We start from the raw sequence: 26,291 nt of genomic DNA on the forward strand, positions 1-26,291 counted from the left end.
GAAAATTACTTGATAACAATTACTTGTTTATGGACTTGAGTGCAACAGCACTCTCATTCATGCGATATTGCTAAACACGCAGAACCTGATTTTACCAAGTGAGACATGTTCCTGGGACAACATCTTTGTTGTCCCTACAACAACATTGTGATTAACCAATCAGATTTGAAGAACCAGTTAATAGATTTTGTGAAGTTTATGCTTAAAATCCCTGTTTGTTGCTTGCACATCACTGTCATTCATCTATCATTTCCTCTGATTTTAGGGACTACTCATGGTGAACACATCCATTCTTCAACCGGAGTTTGACGTTTGGTTAATTTGATACATTTTTCATAGGCTATGTGGAGAACAAACATATAAACTGGCTAATTATTGTCTGAAATGTAAATTACTCGACACAAATTAATTGTTTATAGACTTAAGTATGACAAAACTCGTGCTTATGTGCTGTTGCTTAATTGAACGTCCATTCTTCTTCCACGCAGATTACGCACGAGAGACCACCTCCTCTGCTCCGGTGTGCACAGCTTTGCTCTCATCCCAGTGGCCCCCAGGAGCCCGACACGATCTTTGATGAAATCAGTGTAACACATCCAGCTGTTCATATGTCATCTCGAATTTAGCCGACAACTGACATGTATGCTCATGTATCATCTCTTACTCAGGCACATCTGGTCACTTCGCAGCGCATCCGAGCAGCAGGGTGAAGGACAGCCGCTGCGCTCCCTCCGCCCTCAATCACCCTCCGCTATTGGCCAGCGCGCACCGGCTTCATTATTCCATTCTCACGGATGCGCGAGACACTCACTCAGCGCGCGGATGAGAGAGATTCACGCAGAACGCCGGGTTTATCTCTACGGGAGGGACCTGTTACTGAAGCCACGGGAACGCACGGCACATGAATGAGAGCGATACATGCGAGCGGCTCCCCGGTTTAGTTGGGGACACAGGAGAGAAGCGCAGTGATGATGGGACGCTTTGGGAAGAAGGGACGATACTCCTGCTTTGGCTTCCTCGCGGTCCTGGTTCTCCTGCTGCCCTATGCGATGGCTAGAGGTAAGATAGCTTAACTGTGTACGAAAGCCTAACCATATACCCCCACACCCCCTCCCACATTTATCCGTTTTGGAGAGTTCGTGGACTCTGAATCTTCGCTGTATAAATAAATACGTATGCACTGAGCGATGCTCGATGACAGTATTTTCCAATACTGGTTTTTCCAATGCAAGGAACGACTTTTCCAGTATCAATGGGGCTTTGCGATGAAGCATGTGTAGAAAATGCTAATTCGCGTAAAACTATCTACACGCATGTAAAAGTAATGGCTTCAATCCCATCACTGTGCCAAACGCTCGAATAGGCAGAAGCGACTTTAGCGAGTGCCAATGCACAACAACATTTGCGCGCGACGTATTTTGTAAATGTCGACAAATGAAATACTATCAGCATTCTCCATTGGAAACCTTGTCATCAATTCGGTTTGCATGAAGCTTTTGTTCATTGGAGTGAGAATATCAAGCGTGCGTGCCATGAGTTGCGCAGCGCAACAGGCACAATTAAGGCGACTTTCCATCAGATTCTGCACGCTTTTTCTTCAGCCGACGTGCTCTTGATTGAAAATCACATTTTAATTTAGTGTACACGTTATCTATTTATTACTGCTCACATTACAAGCAGCTTCATGAATTACTTGTGAATTGTGAACGTATTTACGCAATATTTTAAATGTAGCTACTTTTGCTTAGATTATAGATTTTAAAGTAAAATGTCACTTTGCGCTTAAAGCATTTGTATTTATTTATTTAGTGATGTTATTATTTTAGTGTCATGTGTTGCTTTGGTGGTAGGCTATTTTGTGTGAATAACACTGTGGTTAATTGGAATTTTACTCATCAGGTGATATTTTAAGTCTGTTGGTTGACAGTACATTTTAAGTTATGAAGCAGATTTGAGTTGTTGAGGTGGGTATGCATATTAGCATCACCCACACCCACCCACACACACACACACACACACATTTACAGTTACAGACTATAAAATATATAATAATGAAGATATTCTGATAACAGCTGCCAGTTTCTTCTTTGGTGTATTTTAAACATGATTGTTTTTACTTTGTATGAACATTGTATTGTGAAATGCAACTGAAATAACATGTTGGTGTCCTATAGACATACAGAATATCCTTTTAAAATGATAAATTATACACTTTCATCAAAGATTAGTGTTGCATGTTTTTTGAAGCAAAAGCAGAGGCAAGGATGCAATTATCTTATGTTAAGAGTCATTGATGCTTAGAAAAGAGGTGGACAGGGCACAGAGACTGAATACAATAACCATCATTAAGATGTTCAACCAAGATAGATTAATTGTATGTTTATAAACAAGTGTCCGGTTAGAATTTTGATAATTGCTAGTGTGTGTGTGTGTGTGTTTTTTTTTTTTTTTTTGCCCTTCCATCTATTTCCTGGTCCTATCACGTGTGGTGTCTGAAATGTAAAACATTTAAAAAGAAACCCGACGCTGTGGAGTGGACATTTTGAGGTTGATGGTCTTGTTATCAGTCAGGAGAGCTGTTATTACCTGAGGCACCCCTAAGGGCCACTTCTGAGATCTGCTTTGTGTATCTGTTCATAGAGGCTGGCTAAGAGATTGTCTTAGCTGTTTTCTCTCGGGGGTTTCTGTGAAATGGTGATTTTAGTTCATCATCCATTAATACGCTGATTTTGGTGATTTATTAAGATAATGGTCAAAAAAATGTTTAATATTAAAGTTAAGTCTTCGATTATGAATCTGGATCAGATTTTGTAAATTGATTGATGTAGAATGCTCTTTCTCACTGTGCAATAAAAAGTCAAACATCTGTCCTCCTGATTCTATCGTCCCTTATGATAAACTATTTGCAAGTCTATTAGCAAATGAGCCCTCGGGATTTGATCCTCCTTCTTTCCTTAAACTATGGAAATCAGCTCAAACCAGTCTAACATTCATAATTACTGAGTTCTCCTCAACAGCATTAAGAAGGTATTGCATAAGACATATCCGTTCCTCTCTGATATATCGCTTTGTTGGTTCATTGGGAGAATTCATTAATATGCAAATTAAACCGTGTCATTAAAATATCCAATCATCTGTCATGTTCACTTACACCTCCTCCAGCGCTGACATCATCTATTGTTTCACATCAGAAATGCCGTGCACCTGTCAGAAGGAAGTTGTTATTGAAAACCATAAACAAACCCAAACTATTACAGGGTTTCCCACATTGCCTGTGGTCAGAGCGTTAAATGTCATTTTCCTTTAATGTATTGCAGTTTTTTTTTCATAAAGTTGATGTGAGACACAGAACGGAAATGTAGCCCTGGGCAGCAGTAGATGGAGATGTAACTGTGCCCGATTCAGTGATAGAGGCGCACATGATAATGAGTTCGAGTAGCTCGAACTCAAGAGAGGTTCTCGAAAGACATGAGTTACGAATAAAGGCAGCGCCTTCCATCTGAACATTAGCATTAGCTATGTTTAATTTATCATTCAGCATCGTTAGACAGATTCTCACAGTACCCACAGTAGTCACTTTTTGACATCAGTGCACATATGAAGGAGAACCGTCATGTGAATCTGCAACAAGGGACAGGACTCAGTTTTTCTGTATGCGTCAATATGACATAAGTATATTCATCAATATAATATTAGGCTACTCACAAGACGTCTGTTAACATTGATTCATTGCAGTGTCCACAAGTATCTCGTACTGTAACCACAAGGCATACATTTCCCAGAATGCATCAGTGATTTCCCCACAGAAATGTTTGGAGCCTGTCCATGTTGTGAGAACTTGTCATGAACCTGGTTGGTGGATAGTATTTATGAGAGCGAGAGAGATGCAGGCATTCTCATCCTCAGGGACCAGGAGCAGATCTGGATCAGAAGATGCTTGGTAGGATGATGGAATCCTCTTGTCATCTGTCATAGCGGTAACATGGAATGCAAGCCCTTGGGTTTTTCAGTAAAGGCTAAGAAGCTTTTTTTGGCTGTGCGGTGTTTATGCATATGTGCGAACAGGTGTTTATGTGTAATTTCCCTCAGAGGTTTGTGATTTGCTGTCTAATCTGTATGTGCTGCATTCACAGCTTAAACCCAACAAAGGTCACGTTTAATCTTTCAAGCACTCATAAATTTGTCAAAAGGAGGGAGGATCTTTGTAACCGCATGCATTTTCAATAACAAGAGGGCAGCGGGGGTAGATCCTGGGGGAGGCTGAGTTTGGAGATTTTTGTGTTCTCTTGCATCATTTTCTTATGAGTGCTTGAGGGTGGAATTAGATGTTGTATTTTTGGTGATGCTCATCCCACACTCTATATGTCAGACAATGCAGGTGTATCTAAATGCGGATCCTAAAGCCAAAAGTTTTGGGTACATACTGGACAGGGTCCAAAATGAACTTTTAATCAGTGCCAAATGTGATGTTGGCTGTTAACTGCAACATGGTTTATCAAATTGGAAGTTTGTTCTGCATTGACAAAAGTGATTCAAATCAAACACTATATAGAAAACCTAACTGACTGCTACATCTTGTGTTTCTGACAGCTTTTACTTCATATGAACATTTTCCATCTGATGTTTATCTCGCATGCCTCAAGTTTATTTCTCCATGTGGTGACACATATGGGGAATATTCCTCACATTAAGCCACTAAAATGGAAATATGAGGAGCAAAATAACAATGCATTTTCATGTTTTTAGGTCCATTGCAGTTCCACTGTTATACAGAGCTGACCCATCTAGAGTGACACAGTGACCTGTGCTGCTTGTTGGTAGTATTGAAGGAAAAACGGCTAAATAATTCCATTATTTATGGACAAAAACAGGCCCTGGATACATACCAATAACATGATTTCCCTCTTGGGTTGTGGGAGGTTGATGGGCTAAAATAGCAAATTCACTGTGAAAGCATAATACACGGCCATCTCAAAAACATTACATTGCCTTGCTGTTTCATTTAGCCATATGGATATTTGTAGAAAATATTGCCACTCAGTTCTCCTGGCACGTGCCCACACTACAGTTACTTCCCTGAGTGGCCTTGTTTTCCATTTCTCCATCTTCGTTTGTGTCTCCTCAGAGTGCTTTTGGGAAAGTGCTGAATTTAAGAGATTGCTGTCCTTCCTCCACTGACCCTTGGTTTTACCACAAAGACATTGAACTCTCTTTCAGGAAAAGGGAGGAAAGAAAAGAATATAAAAAAAGACTGTAGATATGTACAATATGGATAGGCAGAAAAATTAGAGGAAAGACGTTTTCAGAAGTCACTTTTTATTATTATTTTTACACCCCCCTAAATAATATGCTATATCCTGATTATAAACTTAGAATTATGCTCAGAGACAGAAAAAAAAATACAAACATGATGTTGTTGTTTTCTGCTACATCTGAAAATGTTTTAATATACAAACAGCGAAAGAAAATTACATTCTAATTTCTTTGACTTTAAATGGAGTACTGGAACATATATTTCCACTTACTTTTAATTAAATTATACATTTTAAATGCTTCTGACATTTCTTTTGACATTTGATTGCTTATTGTGATAATTGGATTAAAGTTCATACATATAATTACCATGCATATAATAAGATAAATATTTGAATATATGAATATGTATGAATATTTTTTTTATTTATTTTTTACATGATGGTAAATTTTTATGGAACTTTATGTACTCTGCAATCATCTAATAATAATAACAACAATATATATATTGTTTATATACAGTATGTAGCCCCATTGACCTGTTTGCCTTTAAAAAATCTAAAGTTAATGTTTTACTTCAATCTTTATAGTATTCTGACCCAATCAGAATCTTGCTGATTCGTATTTTTACAGTTGGCAATGTAATAATGACAAATTAACAAGCACTCACCAGAGATGGGACCAAGTCACACATGTGCAAGTCTCAAGTAAGTCTCAAGTCTTAACCTTCAAGTCTCAAGTAAGTCCCAAGTATTTTTTTCTTGGGCAAGTCAAGTCAAGTCAAGTCACAAGCTATGTCAAGTCAAGTCCAAGTCAAGTCACCTTAATATTGTTATTTTACCTGCAGAATCTGATCTTAATAAAGTTAAAAGACAAGATATAAGTAACTGTCAGTAAATTAAAATAATTTGGATTTGCATTGTAAACACTCATGTTCAGTAAAATACATCATGGAATCAAACAAAATTGTAACTTCCTAAAATTGTTTATTTTTTCACTTCTGCCAACAGTGTTTGAAATGTTTTACATTTTCAACATTGAGTCCATAAAACTAAACATCCAACAGACTCCTCTCTGAACACCTCTCTCTCTCTCTCTCTCTCTCTCTCAAACACAGTTTACATACAAAATTAAACTGTTACATTTCTCCTCTCTCTCTCTCTCTCTCTCTCTCACACACACACACACACACTCTCTCTCTCTCTCTCTCTCAGAGTATAGAATATAAATATGACGTATTTTCAGTTGTTTCATACTTTTTTGTTATGTACAGTACAGACCAAAAGTTTGGACACACCTTCTCATTCAAAGAGTTTTCTTTATTTTCATGACTATGAAAATTGTAGATTCACACTGAAGGCATCAAAACTATGAATTAACACATGTGGAATTATATATGGAATTATATACATAACAAAAAAGTGTGAAACAACCGAAAATATGTAATATTCTTGGTTCTTCAAAGTAGCCACCTTTTGCTTTGATTACTGCTTTGCACACTCTTGGCTTTCTCTTGATGAGTTTCAAGAGGTAGTCACCTGAAATGGTCTTCAACAGTCTTGAAGGAGTTCCCCGAGAGATGCTTAGCACTTGTTGGATCTTTTGCCTTCTGTCTGCGGTACAGCTCACCCCAAAACCATCTCGATTGGAACATATTCAAACTTTCTACAGGTCCGGTGACTGTGGAGGCCAGGTCATCTGGCGCAGCACCCCATCACTCTCCTTCTTGCTCAAATAGCCCTTGATGCCTTTAGTGTGAATCTACAATAGTCAATAGTCATGAAAATAAAGAAAACTCTTTGAATGAGAAGGTGTGTCCAAACTTTTGGTCTGTATTGTACATAACAAAAAAGTATGAAACAACTGAAAATACGTCATATTTATATTCTGTACTGTATATATATATATATATATGTATATAGGCCTATATATATATATATATATATATATATATATATATATATATATATATATGTATGTATGTAATATGCACTTGTCATGATTGGGTAATCGCGGCAGCTACATTTGTTTTTCTGATTAATTGTTTTGCTCTATGAGAAAGACAAGGTAACAAAATATTCGGGGCTTATGCCCCCTTAGCCCAACCCTAGCGCCACCCCTGGAATGCGTTTTTTTGACGGCCTGCTAGCGGATCATTAGGGGCCGTTCACATCACGTCTTTTGTGCGCGCAAGTTCGTTATTTCCAATGTAGGCGCGCAGTATGCGCGCTCATAATGGAAGCAACGCGCTCAACATCTAAACTTTTCAGAATGCCGCAAGCGCACCGCAGGTCATGTGACAATAACTAACCAATCAGCTTCATCCTTTCTCTTATCAACGTTGAAAGCACAGCTAAGATGAAGGAACAGCTGTTCATAGCTGTATATGGATTGCCATTTTGAAATGAATTTAGTAGCAGAGCTACTGCGAGCGATTTTTAGTGCTGCAAATCCATTTATCCTTTGCTGAAATGTCCGCGTCTTCATTGAGAGAGAGCGTGTCATGGATGCTTAGCAACGACAGACGCCCCAGGAGCACTTCTGCCCGAGCGCTTTGGAAAGAAGTAGAAAGCGGCGCGACTAGCGTTTTCCACGCGTTTTTTGGGCGCGAACTATTGAAGACAAAAGCGATGACCCTCGGTACCTCTCAGGCTGACATGTTGATGTGATGTGATATCTGATTTAAGTGGGCGTGGTGTGTAAGGTAGAGAGGGCATGACTGATTAAAAAAAATAATTTATATATTTTATATTCAAAATGAAAACATGATGTGATTAACACTCAAGTCATTCAAGTCATCGTGTCTCAAGTCAAGTCAAGTCCCGAGTCTTTAACTTCCAAGTCCGAGTCAAGTCTCAAGTCCTAAAAATAGCGACTCGAGTCGACTGGAGTCCAAGTCATCAAGTCACAAGTCCCCATGTCTGGCACTCACACAAATGCACTAGCACGTGCACACACACACACACACACACACACACACACACACACACACACACACACACACACACACACACACACACACAGTAATGATTGTTTGATGGATAACATGAATCAACCTCTATGCAGTAATCACACAAATGTAAACTAGTTTAATGTATTCTCCCCTCATTACCCCGTCATGACAGATGTCTGCTATCGGTCATTGTATTTGAAAAATGATCCGACAAGTCTCTTTGATGTAAATCGATACCGCTCCCAAATATGAATATTTCATGTTTTAATAATCAATTGCAACATTGACAAAGATGTAAGAGGTTGTCTGTAATAAAATATAATGCAATTTAATCTCAGAGGTTGCAATGGCTGCACTGTCATTGAGCAGTGTTCTGATTGGCCCGTGGGCAGTATTGATCATTGTGAGACTTGAGCAAGCAAAACTAGCTAGAAAGACCGTTGAACAAGGTTGTCCTTTTTTATCCCATGCATGAATCTTATGCATACTCTTTGAAATGTGAAACTGTGGTGTGACATTGCTGAAAGTACTGTGTAAAGAATCCATGCGTGCATTTTTTTTTTTCAGTTTTAAATATTGTAGCTTGGACTTGGAGTATATACATTACTTTAATGCTCTAGAATTGGCCTTCATGATGGACAAGACCAGTTTAGACCAGAATTAATTTCCAAGCCGCTCCAGCATGGTTTATAAATAATAAAAGCAGGTTTATTCTGATTTGCCACTTTTTATTCTGGTTAAATGCAGGTTATACACTTTTTATGCTGGTTAAATGAAGGTTTATGCTGGTTGAGCATTTTGTATGCTTGTTAAATGCAGGTTTATGCTGGTTGAGCATTTTTTATGGTGGCTAAATGCAGGTTTAGTTGGGGGTCGGTTTGTTTTGGCTGTTAGATTCTGCTTTATGTTGGTTTATAATGGTAAATGTTGGGTTATGCATGCTTGTTTTGCCAGTCAGAAGCACTGGTAAGATTAATTCCCTCAAACATTTCTCATCCTCATGTTAACCATTAAAACACCCATAAAAATATATGTTTCTGCTCATAAGGATCTACAAGATGTATTTTTGTGATAGTTGTGTGCAAGGTTTGTACTGAGCAGAGAATTTGCCCACTGTTTTTGAGAGAAAGCCTCCAGGTACTGTAAGTTCTTTGGTTTTTCCGAGTGTGCTCTGCATGTTTGAGCTCTCAGCCGCACTGGCTCTGTGATGCTGAGGTCCAGCTTTGCTGCTCATCATAAAAGGAGGCAACAGATGTCTTGTGGGATATGAAAATATTTAGCAGATTCTGCCAGTCAAATGTTAACATATGAGCACAGCTGTACCATCATGATCTCATGTTCTCACATACAATTGAATAACATTAAAACTATTGCTTGCTTTAAATAATGAGTGTGTCACTATATACTGTAATATGGATCTATCTTCTTTCTCATTTCATACACATGTTCTTGAAGTCAATCATAGGATGTGCTCTGTGTTCCGTGAACAGCGTAGAGAGCAGCACGTTCTTATGTGCATATATTTTTCATTCTGTCTCACACACACATCTGCACATACACACACACACACACACACACACACACACACACACAGAGGCCGTGTACAGTTAAAGGCTCGCTGCGTCTGCATGTTGATGCATGGTCAGCAGTGTCGGTGAAAAAATCTGCTGGTGCTTCACGCTTCTGTGACTCACTGCTTGTAAAAGAGCCGGAGAGCTGCACAAACCAGGTGTTTTGTGAAAAACACTCACACTCACAATGCAGAGCCAGCTAGAAACAGACACTTTCTTTTCTCATACACAGGTTTTTCTTCTCAATGAAAAGTAGTTAATTTTCTTTACAGCCTTTTTAACTTCAGTGTAGGTTTAAAGTATAGTCTGCATTCGATTTCAGGTTGCCTCCCACTGTGACATTGAAAATGTTTCTCAGAAGCACATTGTCTTCTCAAACTCATTTGAGAATAGAGAAAATTGCTCTGCGCACAGCATTTTTTTTTCTCCTGTAGACGTTTGTTTGGAATTATATTTTTCAGCAGGTTATCAAGAAATATCCTCTTTTGTTATGTTTTTAAGTCTAATTGAATGAGTTCATTGAGTAGGCAGGGCACAAAATAGCTAATGTGGGATGTATCTTAAAGGGTTAGTTCACCCAAAATTGAAAATTATGTAATTAATGACTCACCCTCATATTGTTCCAAACCTGTAAGATCTCCGTTCATCTTCAGAACTCAGTTTATATTTTAGTATATATATATACAGATATTTTAGATTTAGTCCGAGAGCTTTCTGTCCCTCCATTGAAAATGTATGTATGGTATACTGTCGATGTCCAGAAAGGTAATAAAAACATCATCAAAGTAGCCCATGTGACATCAGAGGGTCAGTTAGAATTTGTTGAAGCATCGAAAATAAATTTTGGTCCAAAAATAACAACTCTGCAGTGACGCTGCTGAAGTACGACGCTGCTGACATGTTTTTTTGTGCGCCCAATAACAAAGATAACACGTCAGCAGGCAAAATGGACCAAAATGTATTTTCGATGTATGTCAATGCTGTGATATCATTTGATTTTTTTTTTTGAAAAACAGAATTGTTTTTTATATCAGCCAGTTACTTAATATTAAAAATAATACTTTTTTTGTATTAAAATTTTAATTGATTTTTAATAACTAAATTGGTATATAAATGTACATAATCTTTTTATGTAAAATGTATGTATCTTTGTCTTGACTGATGTGTCACTATAATCTTACTAGCTGCTTGCATTATCTTTTAGCTTATGCTAAAAACATTAATTGTCTTGTTCTGTCAAGTTAAAACAACTGTATTTTTTATTTTATTTTATTTTTTAGGCCTTTGGAGCTAAAGGAATTTACTTTTAAAATTACACTGGATAGCTGTACACATGCATTTGTTGTTGATGCAAAGCAATCCACCCTTTTTGCTGAATTTTGTACCTGCTCACCAAACTCACAATACCCCAGAACAGACATTTGAAGGGGACCGTAGGAAAGAAACAGAAACCATACTCCTTATAAGAAGTCAGTGTATCATCAGAAACTGATATTTCAAGGTAAAAACCTTACATAAAGTTGCTTTATGTGTCCCAGTGCAGACACATTTTGAGCATGTCATCCCACAGGTGGTTTTAGTATAAATGCTAAATGCTTCTGTGCCTCACTTTAGTCTTTCTTAATGCATTTTTTAGGCATGTATGCTGCCTCAGATGTGTTTTTGTGCCACCCCTCCTCCTCCAACCCAAGAGTAAAACTACGTATTTATGAGCCTTGCTAGGTCCTGAGACCACTGAGCTGTAGTACTTTAAACAGTCAGCACAACTTCCAGCAGAGCAGAGAGTCCCCTAAATGCCCCAAACCTAAAGTGTATGACCTGTGGGAGAGAAAACCCAAGCGGATAAAAAAGAAATTCTTCATGGTCACACATAGAGGCGCTGAATGGCTGCAGTATGATAATCTGACTTTAACAAATGAAAATGACGACCCTGAGACTGGGCGGCTCGCTGTGGCCAATGCACCCGAGGTCAGTGCAGTCTTTTATTTTCCAATTAGCGAAAGAGAGGTGAGTCGCAGCCTGCCGGGGTCTATCTCATTGAGAAAATGTGCGGTCTCCAGCTATAGCTGTTCCTTCCGCTCCCTCATATAACTCTATTCCGTTCTGCGATTTACATGCAAATGAGAGCAAATTACTATTCATTCAGAAGTGAAATTGGGAATGTGCATGCTAATGCTAAGAGACCACCATCATAATCTTTGTTCCCTGTATCACCTGACTGCACACGCATTGATGGCATGTGAGTGTTTTCTGGCAATGCAAGGAAATTGAAAACCTTTAAAGGCCAATTTTTAACTCACAAAAATGCATAGCAACAGAAATGATACAAATCGAATGTACAGGATGACATTGGAAGAGGAAAAAGCTACCACTTGCCTCACTAATCATTACCCACAATTCTTCATCTCTCTCTCTCCCTTTCTGCAACATCAGATAATGCAGCTTGAGAATGACACAAGTGATTGCAATCTTACCATCCATGAAACAACATGAATGCTGCCTAATCATGCTTCATATGTATAGTAAGTGTGCTATTCGTGTGCTTCAGAACTGCTTGTTCTTGTATCTGTAAGTGCTCCAAGAAATTTGCCAATGATTATTGTTTTGAGTGCATTTCTGTAGCATTGTTTCAACAGTGCAAGGTCAAAGGTCATGCCCCATAAACCAATTAGCCTTCAGAAAGCTCTGGAGCCACTGTGGATCCATACTTGGATGTATATTATCAAGACAGACAAGGGAAGGAAAAACCTTTAAAAACAACCTGTGTGTGTGTGTGTGTGTGTGTGTGTGTGTGTGTGTGTGTGTGTGTTATATATAAGTTTTTATTAAATATAAAGTAACAAAGAAACCTTTATGACATAAAATGTATACATATATTTATCAGCATTGTAATGTTCATTGAGAACTATTTCTGTCACCATTAATAATAATAATAATTAACTCTCTCTCTCTGTGCCAGAAGTCTGCTCTTTGAGTGTTGTACCCAGGCTACCTGGCTGTATCACCGCAGTGCTCATCATGCATATTTTATAAGAGTTTTTACAACTGAGTGATGAGGTTGCCTTCCATGTCAAATAGCCATTGGTAGTAGCTCACTCTGTTCTGCATAGCTGTCAGATTGGTAAGAGGTCTAAGTCAGTGTGCACACAAGAGGGAGAGGGGGTTTCATCAGTAGCACGCTTCAAAGGAAACTGAATGCAGGAAGAGATGTTCCTGTTTAGTTTACACTTTAAATTTCTAAACAGCACACCTGCATCACCTGAGGCCACTGTGACCTTGGATGGCCTGTTAAAGTTTGAAATGTGTTTGTAACCTGTCATGCTCACAATCTGTCTGTATGCGGACAGAGATTGTAGTTGTTTGAACCTTTCATGATCATGGTTGCTTCAATGCATATATATGAAAAAAAAAAAAAATATTGCAATAAAAAACCTGATAGTTTTCAAGGTGAGATCTTGTATGACAGTGACTAAAGAGTGACATTTTTTTTATTAATTAATATTTAAGGACACTATATAACCTCTAGTAAAAGTCGCCAAATGAATGAATCAGAATTCATCTTTATGGAGATCAAAATAATACATAATAAAACCATAATCAAAACAGTATTTTTTTAAATTATTTAAAAAAAAGGTGCTGGGATGGTGAGCTCTTGTAATAAACAGTATAATATGGACTTGAGTTTACGCCTGCATACCATTGACAAAAGATATTGATGTTTCTTTTTAAAATTGAAGGTGCATTCTAAATTAGGCCTCTTTCAGTCATGAAAGAATCTTTTGAGTAATTCAGTGGCTCATAATATTATAAGACGTATTCAATGGCCAGTGCATACTGGTGTATTGATATAACATACTGTATGTACAGAAAGAGTTACTAAACGAATCAATGAATGAATCTGAATTAAACTTCTTTGGTGAACAAAATAATGTTTTTTATTTATTTCAAATCCCCATCTGTTAAGACTCTTCTGGATATGTATCAGATATCAAATAAGTTTGATGTTTTGAACTGATCTGAAAAAAAAAAAAAAAGATTTTTTTTTCATATTTCACGCGTCTCCTAGCAACAAGGTACACATTTCTGCTTGAGTTTTTTGTGTTCTGAACATTATAAGAATCAAAGACCAGTTCTGTTTTGGGATCAATTTCCAAATTTTATTCATAGATTGATGTTATCAACATCTTTAAGCTGTATTGCTCTTGTTACTTTCAGAATGACCTTTTAGATGTTTTGAGAATCTCCACAAAACATGTAATTGTATATGTAAGGTCTTGCAGTGCACATGCTCTTCTCCGTGTCATCCCTGTCTTGCTCTTCTCGCTCTTTATTTTCCCCCCTCTCAGACACTTCACCCAAAACAACCACACTGATTTTGAATTTTTTTAAAAAAAAAGCAAGAGTCGCAAAAATGAAGAGAAAGAGAAAAAGGGTTGGAGCAAGTGAGAGTGAGTTGAAAGTAATAGACTGGAAGAATCGATTGCGGGGAGCTACAGCAGAAGACATTAGACGAGGAATCTCACCCGCACTCTTCCCCCTGGCTTCTATTTGTTGTTTTCTTCTAGTTTGGAGACCTCTCTCTTTTCTGTCTTCCTCTCTTTTCCCTTATCTTTTTCACACTTCCTTCCTTCGTTTCCTGAAGTCGGTTTGCATCAGGGACCAATTAAACGCTGCCTTTCGTCTCTCAGCTCTGAGCCTCTGTTGCACACTTCCTGTCCAGACTGAATCTATAATCGGGCTATAATTTGACTGTGTGGACTCCAGTCTAATCTAGTCCCCCAATAAGCATCTTCACCAACGCCCATTAATTCAGAACAACCTAATGATGCTCCTCACAGTCATGCGATTTACTGAACACAATGAGTGCTACTGATTGTTTGTTCCACCAGCAAACCATAAGATGCATCCCTTGGTCATGACAAAAAGCAATCGATTGCATCAATTAAAAGGTTATTTATTGAGATGTTCCAAGGAATGTGTGGACGTTATGTGGGTAGAGATCTGACTAGAGATGCTACATTAGCAAATGTTGCTAGTTGCCATATTTTGTCAGAGAATCTGCTATATTGAGCAAAACTTGCTTATAAATACATGCTAGAGAATTTACACCTTTCATTTTAAATAACTGTGTGTACGAATATATTTATTTATATTAGTGCTGTAAATCAATTTAAAAAATAATCACACACATTTTTTTTTTATTATTAATCGCAATTAATCTCACCTATCTTTGAAGTTTTTAAATATAGGCCTACTTTTATAATGCAACAATTTCACATGAAATCTTCTAATTAATTCAATTAAATTAATAAACATTTCTGCGCTCGTTTGAATGGCGTTTGTCACTGAAGCGAAGTGGAATGTGCATCCAAAAGTCTCGTGTTTGATGTGATCATAAAGATGTTCTGCAATGTAAATTATTTTTGGTGTTTTGCCTTTATTGTGAGACAACAATGGAGAGCAGACAAGGAAGCAAAGTGTGTGAGAGAGAGGATGGTGGGATCAGTAAAGTAGTGTCTATCGAACCCGGGACACCCATAACACAACAGCCTTATATGTTTGCGCTCTTGTCCACTAGGCTACTGGCACTGACAAGTAAATGCAATTCTCTTCCAAAAAAAAAGTGAGTGGGGCGGTCAACTCTAGCTCCACACCTGCATTAAATATTTTAACGCTGTTAAAATGGAAAAATTAATCGACTGTGTTAACGCGTTAATTTTGACAGCTCCAATTTATATAAATTATATATGACCCATATGCAGCATTTGTATGTATTCCATTTGTATGATTTTAGCAGCTTAGTGTTTATGAGTCTGGGTTGTAAATGCAATGATAGCTGATTTGATCTCAGGTAGTGTGTGTGTGTGGGGGGGGGGGGGGGGGGGGGTCATAAATTAAGCTGAATTGGGAGATGAATTCCTTGTACTGTAATGGTTTTCAACATGGTCTTCAACCTTAGATTGCTCTATTGGGACATTCCTTGCAATTAGTGTACTGTAAATCAGTTTAGATAAAGCGCATTAACTAAATTACAAGTTGTGAGGGAGTATTCCTTATGTAACAGAAACCCATATTTCGCTGCATCTTCTGGAGCGTCAGTTGCAAAATGCCTTTGGTGAGTAATGTTTTGGAAATTGACTTGACATACATGATCCAAGTCGGCATAGATGAGTTTTGACAATGCTGTAGCAGCCTGTCTTTTAACCTTCCCATAAAACTCACAACTTTATCTGTTTGTGCACCTCTTTATCTGTTTCCCAGGGGTTCTGCTGCATTTCACTCCATCATATGGCATTTTCAGAGAGAGATGCACTTGTAAGAATGTCTGTGTGAAAACAGACACACGTATACACTGATATGAATACACAAATCCACCCACACATGTGCCTTTTCCATCCCTCTCCTCATTTGATCACTGCAGATTTTAAATTGGTGTCACTCTGCTCTCGCGCTCTCAGCTCCATTTAAGGAGAGAATGATGGGTATGCAAGTAGAGTGTGTGTGTCTGTATATGTGCGTGCCCTATCCGTCCTGCTCTTCTTCGCCTCTCTTAATTCCACATTACGTTAATGGCGTCTTTTTCTTGCTCAGTAGTGCAGGGCAATCCTGGGAAGAGAGGAGGCCAGCTAATGAAAAGGTAATGACATGCCGTCCACTGTCATAATGGCCAATTATCTTGCTCTCAGATTCCGGCAACACATAGAGTGCCGAGTTCCCACTGTCTGTTTCACCCTGTAGATACTTTAATGAGCACTTAACGTCCCTCTTTTTCTCATTTTGCTCATCATTCAAGTGTTTTGGTCTAGAATTGTCATAGCTAGATCTTTGGAGCGGTGTGTGTATGAGTGTGTGCGTACCTGTGTGAATGAGTACCTACTTTGGAACTTACGAGTGGTGGAGGTGTCACACAGATTGCACTTAAGATAAGGTACCATGTGTTTAATTTGAACATAAAATGGGTTATAGCTCTGTCTGAAATTATTAATCAGCCAGTGATTGTCAATCAGAGATTGGTTTATTACGATGTTCTCTGTAATACTTGATTATGATTAGTTAATTGCGGCATCCTAAGATTCATGTCACCCATGGCAACAATGTATTATATCATTATATATCAGATTATTTGTCCAGGTAACTAAAACCGGTACTACCTTTAAAACATGGAATTGCTCTCTCATTTTGCAGCTGGTGCCATATTGGTATTTTTTATTGAATATTTTAATGCTTGTTTTATATAAATACATGTATTTACTTTAAATGTATTGAAAAAAATAATTATATATATATATATATATATATATATATATATATATATATATATATATATATATATATATATATATATATATATATATCAAATAGTGTAATATTTTATTAAATCGAATATATATTGTTTTTCTATTTTTACACTTCCTAATCAGCCTTATCGGGAAATAGAATAAAATTATATACATTTATATAATAAAAATTTGTGTAAATAAAATAATGGATTTATTTCTATGTTGGCAAAAGTTGCATTATATTATACTATATTATATTATTATATTAGTGTTTGTCTTATTTTGTCTTGTTTGTGTATTATATAGTGTTTGTTTGGCTGATTGATTAGTATATTTGTATTATGATTTTTTTAAAGAAATGCTTTAAAATAATATACAGGTAAATTATAAATAATTTCTACTCAAATGTTCTGCATCTATAAAGATGACGCTTGTTATTAGTTTTCTCCTAATTTTTTGGCATGATGGGTTGAACTGGCTTGATTGTTAGTACCTGTAACATGACTTATTTCTTCACCAACAAGATATTTTATGCTTTGGAGTAAAACTAAAAGTTGTCCCAAATAAAAAAAAATAAATAAAAAAGAAAGAAAATACTTAAGAAAAGAGTAAAAATACTTTGTTACTGTCTCCCATTGAGAGATACACAAAAACCAGTAATAGCTTATCATGCAGATATACACACAAGTAAATATTAGCATCTTCCCGAACACACCGCAGTTACGACGCCGCCAGGACTGTGTATAGCTGCTCATAAATTTTGATTCTGAGAAGTGAAAAACAAAGAGCAGATAGAGATTGCTGCTCTCAATCACACTGTGTGCGTCTCCTTAAATGTATATGTATGTGTGTGAGAGAGTTAAGGAGAATGAATGTTTACACACGGCCCTGCTGGTAAACTGCTGTTTTTATGGCATTTTGCTCTCGGTGCAGGCACAGTCAAACCTAGCCCTCCGGCTGCTGCTCTGTTATTACACTGCGGCGGCTGCCGTCACATCTTCATAGACCCCAGCACACAGCTGAGAATTCAGCTTAACCACATCAGGCCATTAAAACACACCTATAACTGACTAATAGTGGCCATTACAAGTATCCTTTGGATGGGTAAAATAATAGCATCTATAAATCAGCGCTTACTGTGACATTCCATGCCTGTGGCGAACAATCTAGGGAAAAAAGCAAAGAGAAAGAGAAAAGAATCATTATCACTGGCCTCTGTAAATATCAATCACTTGCAATTTTTATTTGATTACTTTACACATCTTTCTGCCTCCAGGCCTAATAATAATTAATCAGCTTGATTACAAAGTGGTGCACATAGTGTCTGTGATTCCCTTGTATGGCGGAAATGTCACTTATGAATCCATCCTGAACATGCAGAGTCTGAGATCTCTCCAGTTTTAAATGAAGCTTCCTCAGCTGCAGAGAAGTCAATACTGCCCATAGCTCGTCTCATTCCGCATCACGCCGATGCAATTTACAGAGTCAATTTAAATGTCAGAGGCACACAGCATGGCCAAAACCACTTTGGTAATGTCATTAGAATCGAGTGAGCTGCCGCAGTGCATCTCTGTAGTTTGGAAGGTGAGGGACATGACCCCGCTCCAGGTGTCTGCTACTGTAGTCTGCAATGCTTAGTTTCCCTGTGGCCGGCATTTTTTATTTTTTATTTTTAGCCTGGGAGAAGAGGTCAGGAAGTTGTCTGAGAAAAGTTTCCTAGGTAAAAGTTAGAATGGCCTGGATGGCCTCTGACATAATATGGAACTGTAAAGTGAACATGTTCCTGTAATTGCTTGTTTAGAATGCCAGCAACTCTGGACTGACAGCAGCAGTGCCAAACCAAGTAAGTTTGGTTGTATCATTAGTGGCAGGGTTGTCGTCATGGCATTTAAATTAAAACTGACCACAAAACACAGGAAGTAGTAGTGCCTATCTATATGTCAGTGTATCTATCTATTGTTTGTCGTTCTATCTCGTTTTACCCTTAGATCATTCTATCTGTCGTCCTCTCTATAGTTATATCTACAGTTCTATATATTGGACTGTCATATGTCTGTCAGTTATTCTGTATAAAGATCTATGTGTAGCGCCATCTATCATTTTATTTATTGTGCTAGTTCTCTTTATTGTTCTTTTATTCTATCTGGCATATAAACTTCAAGTTTTTTTTTTTTTTTTTTTTTAGATTTGACAACTTTGCTTTACCAGTTTTATAAAAATTTATTTGAATTTGGATTAATTTAAATTCCAATTTTACCTTTAAATTCAAAAATTTCTGCGTCTTAATTCAAATTTGGGAATTGAAATTGCTTGTTTCTACAGAGCGGTACGGGTCAGTATAGTACAGTGCGGTATGAGTCAGGATGTACACCTTGATCCGACTTGTGTTTCCACCGTCAATAGTACCCTTACTTAATAGGCATGTGTATGCCAGCAAGAAGGCGTGACATCTTCTGTGTGTGAACATATACAATTTATAAAATACAAATTTTTTTTGCACACTCGAATGTAAACAAGCCCGACATGCATGACCGGCATGCTGGAACAAGTGAAGGAGATACTTCATTCCATTTTAGCACATGCAAGTGACGATTCTCTGTCAACCAAACATCATCCTGCAGTGAGTCTAGCTCCACCCTTTAGGTACAGCACTACTGTGCTGGGTACCCCAATGGAAGGTTCCCAAAAAAGTGGATCTGTACCGCTCAGTAGAAACAAGCCATAAGTGACAAACCTCATTACTAGAATTGAATCTGCAAAAAGTCTACATTAGAAGTTTTCTGCAACTATCTCTGTTTTTCCCTCCAGCCTTCCTCACCCTCTACTGGTAGCTCTGCATTAGCCTCTCTATAGTGTTTCTGGAATGAGTTCTGGGAGCTGGGGAAGTGCCATAGCTCCCCAGGTTTCTGTGGTATTTTGCCCTAAATACTCAGCTTGTACGCTCAGAGATGGAGCCCTCGTATGTTGAAGAGACCTTTGATCTTCCGGGGTCTCTCCCCAGGTAGATTGCTTGCCATGTCAGACCCCTTGAAATTTTAGAGGGGGGTATTATAAGAAGGAAGCCAAATATGAGATGGGACCTGAATGCTTTCCCAGTTTAAGTCTTTGCTCAAACTTACTCAATCCCTGTCCTCTCAGTTCCTCATTGTATACTAGGCCAAGGCTAACTAGGGTGCTCAGTATTGATTTAAAGAGATAGGTTCCTCTTCCTGTCATTCCAATTCAAATTTCACTTTAATTTCCTGTGTTGTCAGTTGAGTACAGATTCACACTTATGAATTGAAAAAGAGCCTCTTGCCATTAGAATGATATTGAGCAATAACAAACTTTAGTTTCCTGTGACTACTCTTATCACCCCTGATCATCCATCACAGTATTCACCATTCACTTGCCTTTATCCTAAATGAACCTCTTTTGTTCTGTAAGGAGTTTTCAGCTCTTAAATTGTTCAGAGTTGTAGTATCCAACACAGACCTATTTAAATGTAATGGGGAAAGAGGGTGTTAGCTGTTCCTCACGATATACACTGATGGAACAGTAATTAGTTAAGGTCTGATTAAAGCCTGATTAGTGCCGTAGGGGTGGTGAGCAGCTCTTGTGGTGGGGGCTTTAAGGTCTTTGGGTGAGGCCTTTGGTAATTGATGCTGTCTTTGTAGTGTAATACTTTAATCTGTGTCAGCTTGTTTCTTGCTCTCATCAGGGTGTGTTTTAGCCTGTTAGCACTCACAGATCTCACAGACCGCCGACTCTGCCACTGAAATGGATCTCACAAGCTGTGCATCATTCATATTTCTTACATGTCAGAGTGGTTATATACACAGCCACTGGGTGAGGAACATGCCACAGCAACAGGACCATTAGGTTATTGGTTTGAAGCCTTTAGCTGGCTGGCTTAGCATTATAAATATTTAAAGAGAAAAAAGCCAAGAAGGTACAGGGCCCTGACTTGCTTGAAAATTGACTTTGTTGACTTTGACTATGTTCACCTTTGATAAATCTGGACAAGCCACGTGAGGTTTGTTCCTACATTTGTATTTTCAAGACCTTTAACCAAAGGTTAGTTTAACACCATGTTGTACCTCAGGCAGTAGTTCTCAAAAGCTTGCCTCGAGCATCTTGGGAGGAACTTGAAGTACTTAGGAGGGTTTTTAGCTCACATCTGGCCAAAGTCTATTATACTACGTTTTCCATCTCCAAATGCACCTTTCCATTTTTTTCTTCTTTTCTTTATTATTGATTGGAATATCCTTCCCGAGATGATGCAGTGTTTTGGGGGAGAGTTTACTAGAATATCAATTTCATACAGTACAGCTTGTTAGACATTTCCGCTAAAATACAGGTAAACCTCTTGAAAATAGCAATTCATGGCTAGGTATGAGGTTACAGTTTGTCATCTGTAACACATATCAGTCATTGTTTTCTAACACCTGTAAATAGTCTGGGACCAAATAAAAAATATATAAAATAAAAATAAAGAAAATAAAACGTAAAAAGAATGTTTATGAATTTGTTCCCAAAAACAAATGAGAATCAGAGTGTAAGAAAGGAAATGTTCTGTGTTTGCCTGCAGCAGCATGGCAGTCCTAGCTTACAGTGACAACCACTCCAACCTCCAAGTAAGGTTGGTTGACTTCCACTACACCAATCCCACATTTCCATTCCCTAATCTCATGAAGAGTCTTTATTTGTGGCAATTCTCCTTGCTCGCTGTTTGGTTTTTGGAAGGAAAGTGACGAACATGCTGTTTGATGGCTCAGTTTTGTAACCTTTTAGAGCGGTCTAAGAATAAATGTCCTAATAAACACTTTGTGATGGCTCACTGCATGTTTTACCTTGAAATCCAGACAGCCCTGCAGCATAGAAAGGTCAGCATCCTTCCATGTGGTGCTAATTACCCGGCTCATTGGCAGGCAGGGGTCTCTGTCTCTCTGAACTCCTCAAGATCAGGGGATCCGACTGTGATGCTGTATGTTGGGTTTACCATGTTGTCTTTGTTCATGGCTTGTTTGAACACAGCAAGTGAATGTGCCCTAACAGGGAAAGGTGCTATATTAAATTATTAGCCATTTCATATCTCCCACCAGACTTGCACTGCTCTGTATGTTTTGATATATGGCAGCTGGTTTGAGCTGGTTTAAGCTGGTGCTTAGTTGGTCATGAGCTGGTTTAAGCTGGTTACTCGCTGGTCCTGAATAAGAGCAAACCAGGACCAGCACATGACAAGCTTAAACCAGCTCAAACCAGCTGCTATGCTTCAAAACATAGCTAACCAGTATACTGTTTTTTTTTTTTTCAATAAGGTAAACTTGAAGTAAGTTGTATGTTGTAAGTATACTGAATTTTTCTGTTTATTTTTTTATTTTAAAACTCTTGTCACACTTGAAAGTGTGTGTGTTTCACTGCTGATAGATAATCATAAGCGCTGCATCACTCTTTCTCCATCGAACACACTGTGTCGTTCTTGTGGTCAATCCCTGAACCACCATATTGATTTTCATCAGCTGTTTGGCCCTCCAGTGTCAGGTGCGGAGCTGATATGTTGTTATTTTTATGTGGAGATTGATGATCTTTCATCATACACAAGCTTCTATTTATTTTGCTACTCTAATCTGTCTATTTGGCTCATACAGACACGGTCCTGGCTACAGAATATGGAATAGATTGTGTTTTTTTTGTTTTATTTTTCTTATCGATTCCCTTCTCTGCTCCCCCTCATTACAGTCCACTCATATGTGCCAAGATTGGTATGAATTGTAATGAATCTGGCCTGACGTTTCACTGCCCATTAGTGCAGACATGGGGGAAGGCTTATCTTACCGTCCACGTAGCCTCTGGATGGAGGAAACTGGATTAATGGTGAACTATGAATTAGTTTATGCTTTTTGTATATTTGGCTCTAATTTGTATTTAATTTTTTTATTTATTTTTTTATTTCTTGGGTATGAGCTTATCTAAAGACAATATCTGAGCCAAGACTGGAGGAAGATGAGGAGGAGGGATAGGAAAACAACATCACATGCAAGCGTTGGTTGGAGGTTATGAAGGTCAAAGCCAAAATGTCAGTGCATGATCTACTCTTAGTGTTTATCGCACATCTCTCCTGAGGATGTCCCACCACGTGCCTTCCCAGACCTCCACCCTCAGCACACCCACCAGCTCTTTCTTCTCGCATCATCATCCTTCCATTTTGCTTTTTCGACTTTCTTTTGGATAAGGAACAAGAATCGCCTGAAGGCCTTCGTCTCTTTCTGACTTTCACTTCCTTGGTTCTGTACCTCTCCATTCGTCTGTCTCTCGCTCTCGTGCACATGTGTTTTCTCTTGTTTCCCTGCAGGTTTCTCTTCCTCTCCTTCATTCTTCTCCGCCTGCACATGGGCCAGAGAGCAGCTTTGTTTATTTCTTTTACCCACATCCACCACCCAGCAGCCAATTCTGTCTGTTTTGAAGTCTCCAGGATCAGAGAAGGTAGGATGAAATGAAGAAAGTGAGGAAAGAAGGTAGACAGATAGAAAGAAAGACAGGGGGATGGGATAATTATATTTTTTTTCCAGAAAATCTATCCATCCATCCATCCTTCTGATGCTGTATGTGTGTGTTTGTCCATATGAGTGTATATGGGACAGAATATGCTGGAAGCCAAGAATTAGTGTGTAATATCAAGCATTTTATCTGACACCCAAAGGAAATTAAACACTGAGACTCATCTGGCTCAAAAGCTTGATTTATATATTTTTTTTCTGCTTTCGTTTTAGTCTGCCAAATCTGTGAATACTCATTTAAATTTTTGTTCATTAATATTCTGCATCTACGCATGCTCTTCTGACATTTTAAATGGTGCTGGTAGAAAAAAATAGATCAATTATGTTTTCCATCATGAAGCCAAAGAGTTTTTTGTACAGTGTAGAATTTCCACTGTATGAAGTATAATCTGAAAAAAATATATATATATTTCCAAACAGGTCTTCCCACATCTGCCGTTGTTTAAATATTGACAGCTCCGTAGGGCCACTGTGTTTACAGTTTGTGGGAAAGTCAGCCTACGAATGACTTACTCACAGCTGTCTCTGTATAAAAAGCCATAAAAAGTGTTTTAACACTGAAAAAGTGGCACACATCATCTTAAAACATTCCCTGATCTTACTGAACCAAGTTTGTTAGGACTCAGGAGATCATGAAAATCTGCTTCTGCTTTGGGTCCTTTTTTTTTTATTTATTTTTTTTAGGTTTTTCTTAACATGGAAACTCTGCACTTTTTGTTACATACATAACTCCACTGCTACATTTTAGACTGATGCTCAGCAACTTTACTCTCTACTTTATGTTTAGTTCAGATGCCACTGAAATTCTCTGTCTGTGCAGTTTTTACTCAGCCAATCACTGTCTGCTGGAGGCATTTCAGGTTATAATGACAAGAAGCAGAGCAATCGAAAACAATTATTGAAGGAAGAACAGAAACAAGGGCTGCTGCCGGCACGGTGGCTAAAACTGATGCTGCTATATAGCATCATCTGTTCCGTAACTGAGCGATCTAACTGCATTAGAGAAACCGCAGATTACCACAATCAGGCTCGTGATTATAGCAGAACGGCCATAATGTTTATGTGGTGAATGTGATCGGGGTGCATGATGGTTTGCCAAGGAATTGGACATAGATTTTATGCAATCAAACCATGTCAAAGCAACAATTGCAAGAGATATTAACCCCCCCCCCCACCCCACACACACACATACACACATACACTCTGTGTGTCAGTGTTGCTCAATGTATGCCAGTGAAGGCCAGTTCCTGCCATCTCAGACTGACTGGATGTCAGCCTGAAGGCTTTTCAGTGTGAATAGTCTGTTTATATATATATATATATATATATATATATATGTGTGTGTGTGTGTGTGTGTGTGTGTGTGTGTGTGTGTGTGCGTGTGTGTGTGTGTGTGTGTGTGTGTGTATGTGAATTTATTTCTGTGATGGCAAAGGTGAATTTTGAATAAAAATGATAGCTGTAAATAGTATAGGTGCACTGGTAAAGGCGGTAATTCAAGTTTGTATTGTGTTGTGGTATGCAAGTAAGTTCTTAAAATATTTTACATATGGGTAAAGGGGTAAATTAATTGTGCTATTTCCTTCATGTTTTATAATTAATTACACCAAATGAATGTATTAAATTGACACCCCTAATTCAATTAGAAAAAGCAAAATGGAATTTTCACTAGTTCTCTCACATTAGACACCACTGTAAAAAAGTCAGTTCCCATTGCTCTCTGTGACTTTCTTTAAAAGTGTCTCTCACTTTCTTCATAAGTGTAGGTAAACCTTTCTCATTTTTAAACTGACAGTTTACTGTGCTCTCACTTGCGCTTTTTCACACCTTCCTAACACACGTTCTTTTTGTTCTCTTACTATTTCTTTTGTACAAATACATCCCACTTTGCATCTCTCTTAATTCATTTTTTGGACTGATTTTTTTTCCTGCTTCTTTGATTAATCACAATTCTATCTTTTCTCACTCTGTCTTACTGGTTGTTGTACATGTACAGTTCGCTTTTTCATTCTATTTTCATCACACTTTTCTTGGTTTGTTTTTTCACTGCGTATGTACTAAGGATCTTAATGGCTCTGTGAAGAAAAGTTCCACAAAGATTTTGAAAATCTTTACTCTCAGTCTTCCTCTGTCTGGGAAATATGAAAATAATTTTGTGATTGTCCCTTTAGCGCAGACCTGCTCTGAGTCAAAGAGAAAGTGGTGAATCATTTGTGAAATAATGTTTGCACATGTTATAGGCTATTCTCTGAGGACACCATCAGGCAGAAAACACAGAGAGACATATGCACGCCTGAGGCTTCACCAGCAGTGAGCGTGTCCTTAAATCCTTTGCTGATTATTTATTCATTTATTCATTTATTTACATAATTTCTTAGTCTTAGACTTTACACACTTGCTTAGACCATTACAAACCAGAATTATTTAAAGAAAAGTAGAAATCAAAACTATTCTAACCCTATTTTATTAAATTATTTATTTTTATACATGGTAACTTGTAAAAAGCATTCATGTCCTGGTAGAACTCTTGTACCACCTGACCGCTGTATTTCCATGAGGAAACACGCAAAATGCTGGTGTCAGGTAGGATTTAAAACCTGGAGCTGAAGCAATGCGATTATTGAATGCAGTGAAAGAAAATTGCTGTTCTTGGTGACAGAAAAAAAAAATACTTATTTTACTTTTGGGGATGCTT

General features: G+C 38.0%; 1 protein-coding gene across 1 annotated transcript in view; it reads left to right on the forward strand.

The window, feature by feature from the left end:
- The first annotated feature begins 509 nt into the window (after window positions 1-509).
- unc5da (unc-5 netrin receptor Da) overlaps window positions 510-26,291 on the forward strand; it is a 179,954-nt gene continuing 154,172 nt past the window's right edge. Inside the window, exon 1 of the mRNA XM_026196317.1 lies at window positions 510-1,059. Coding sequence (XP_026052102.1) covers window positions 969-1,059 — 91 coding nt within the window. The 5' untranslated portion in view covers window positions 510-968. The remainder of the gene's footprint in view (window positions 1,060-26,291) is intronic.

This window comes from Carassius auratus, chromosome 21, assembly GCF_003368295.1.
Source record: "Carassius auratus strain Wakin chromosome 21, ASM336829v1, whole genome shotgun sequence".
Classification (NCBI taxonomy): domain Eukaryota; kingdom Metazoa; phylum Chordata; class Actinopteri; order Cypriniformes; family Cyprinidae; genus Carassius; species Carassius auratus.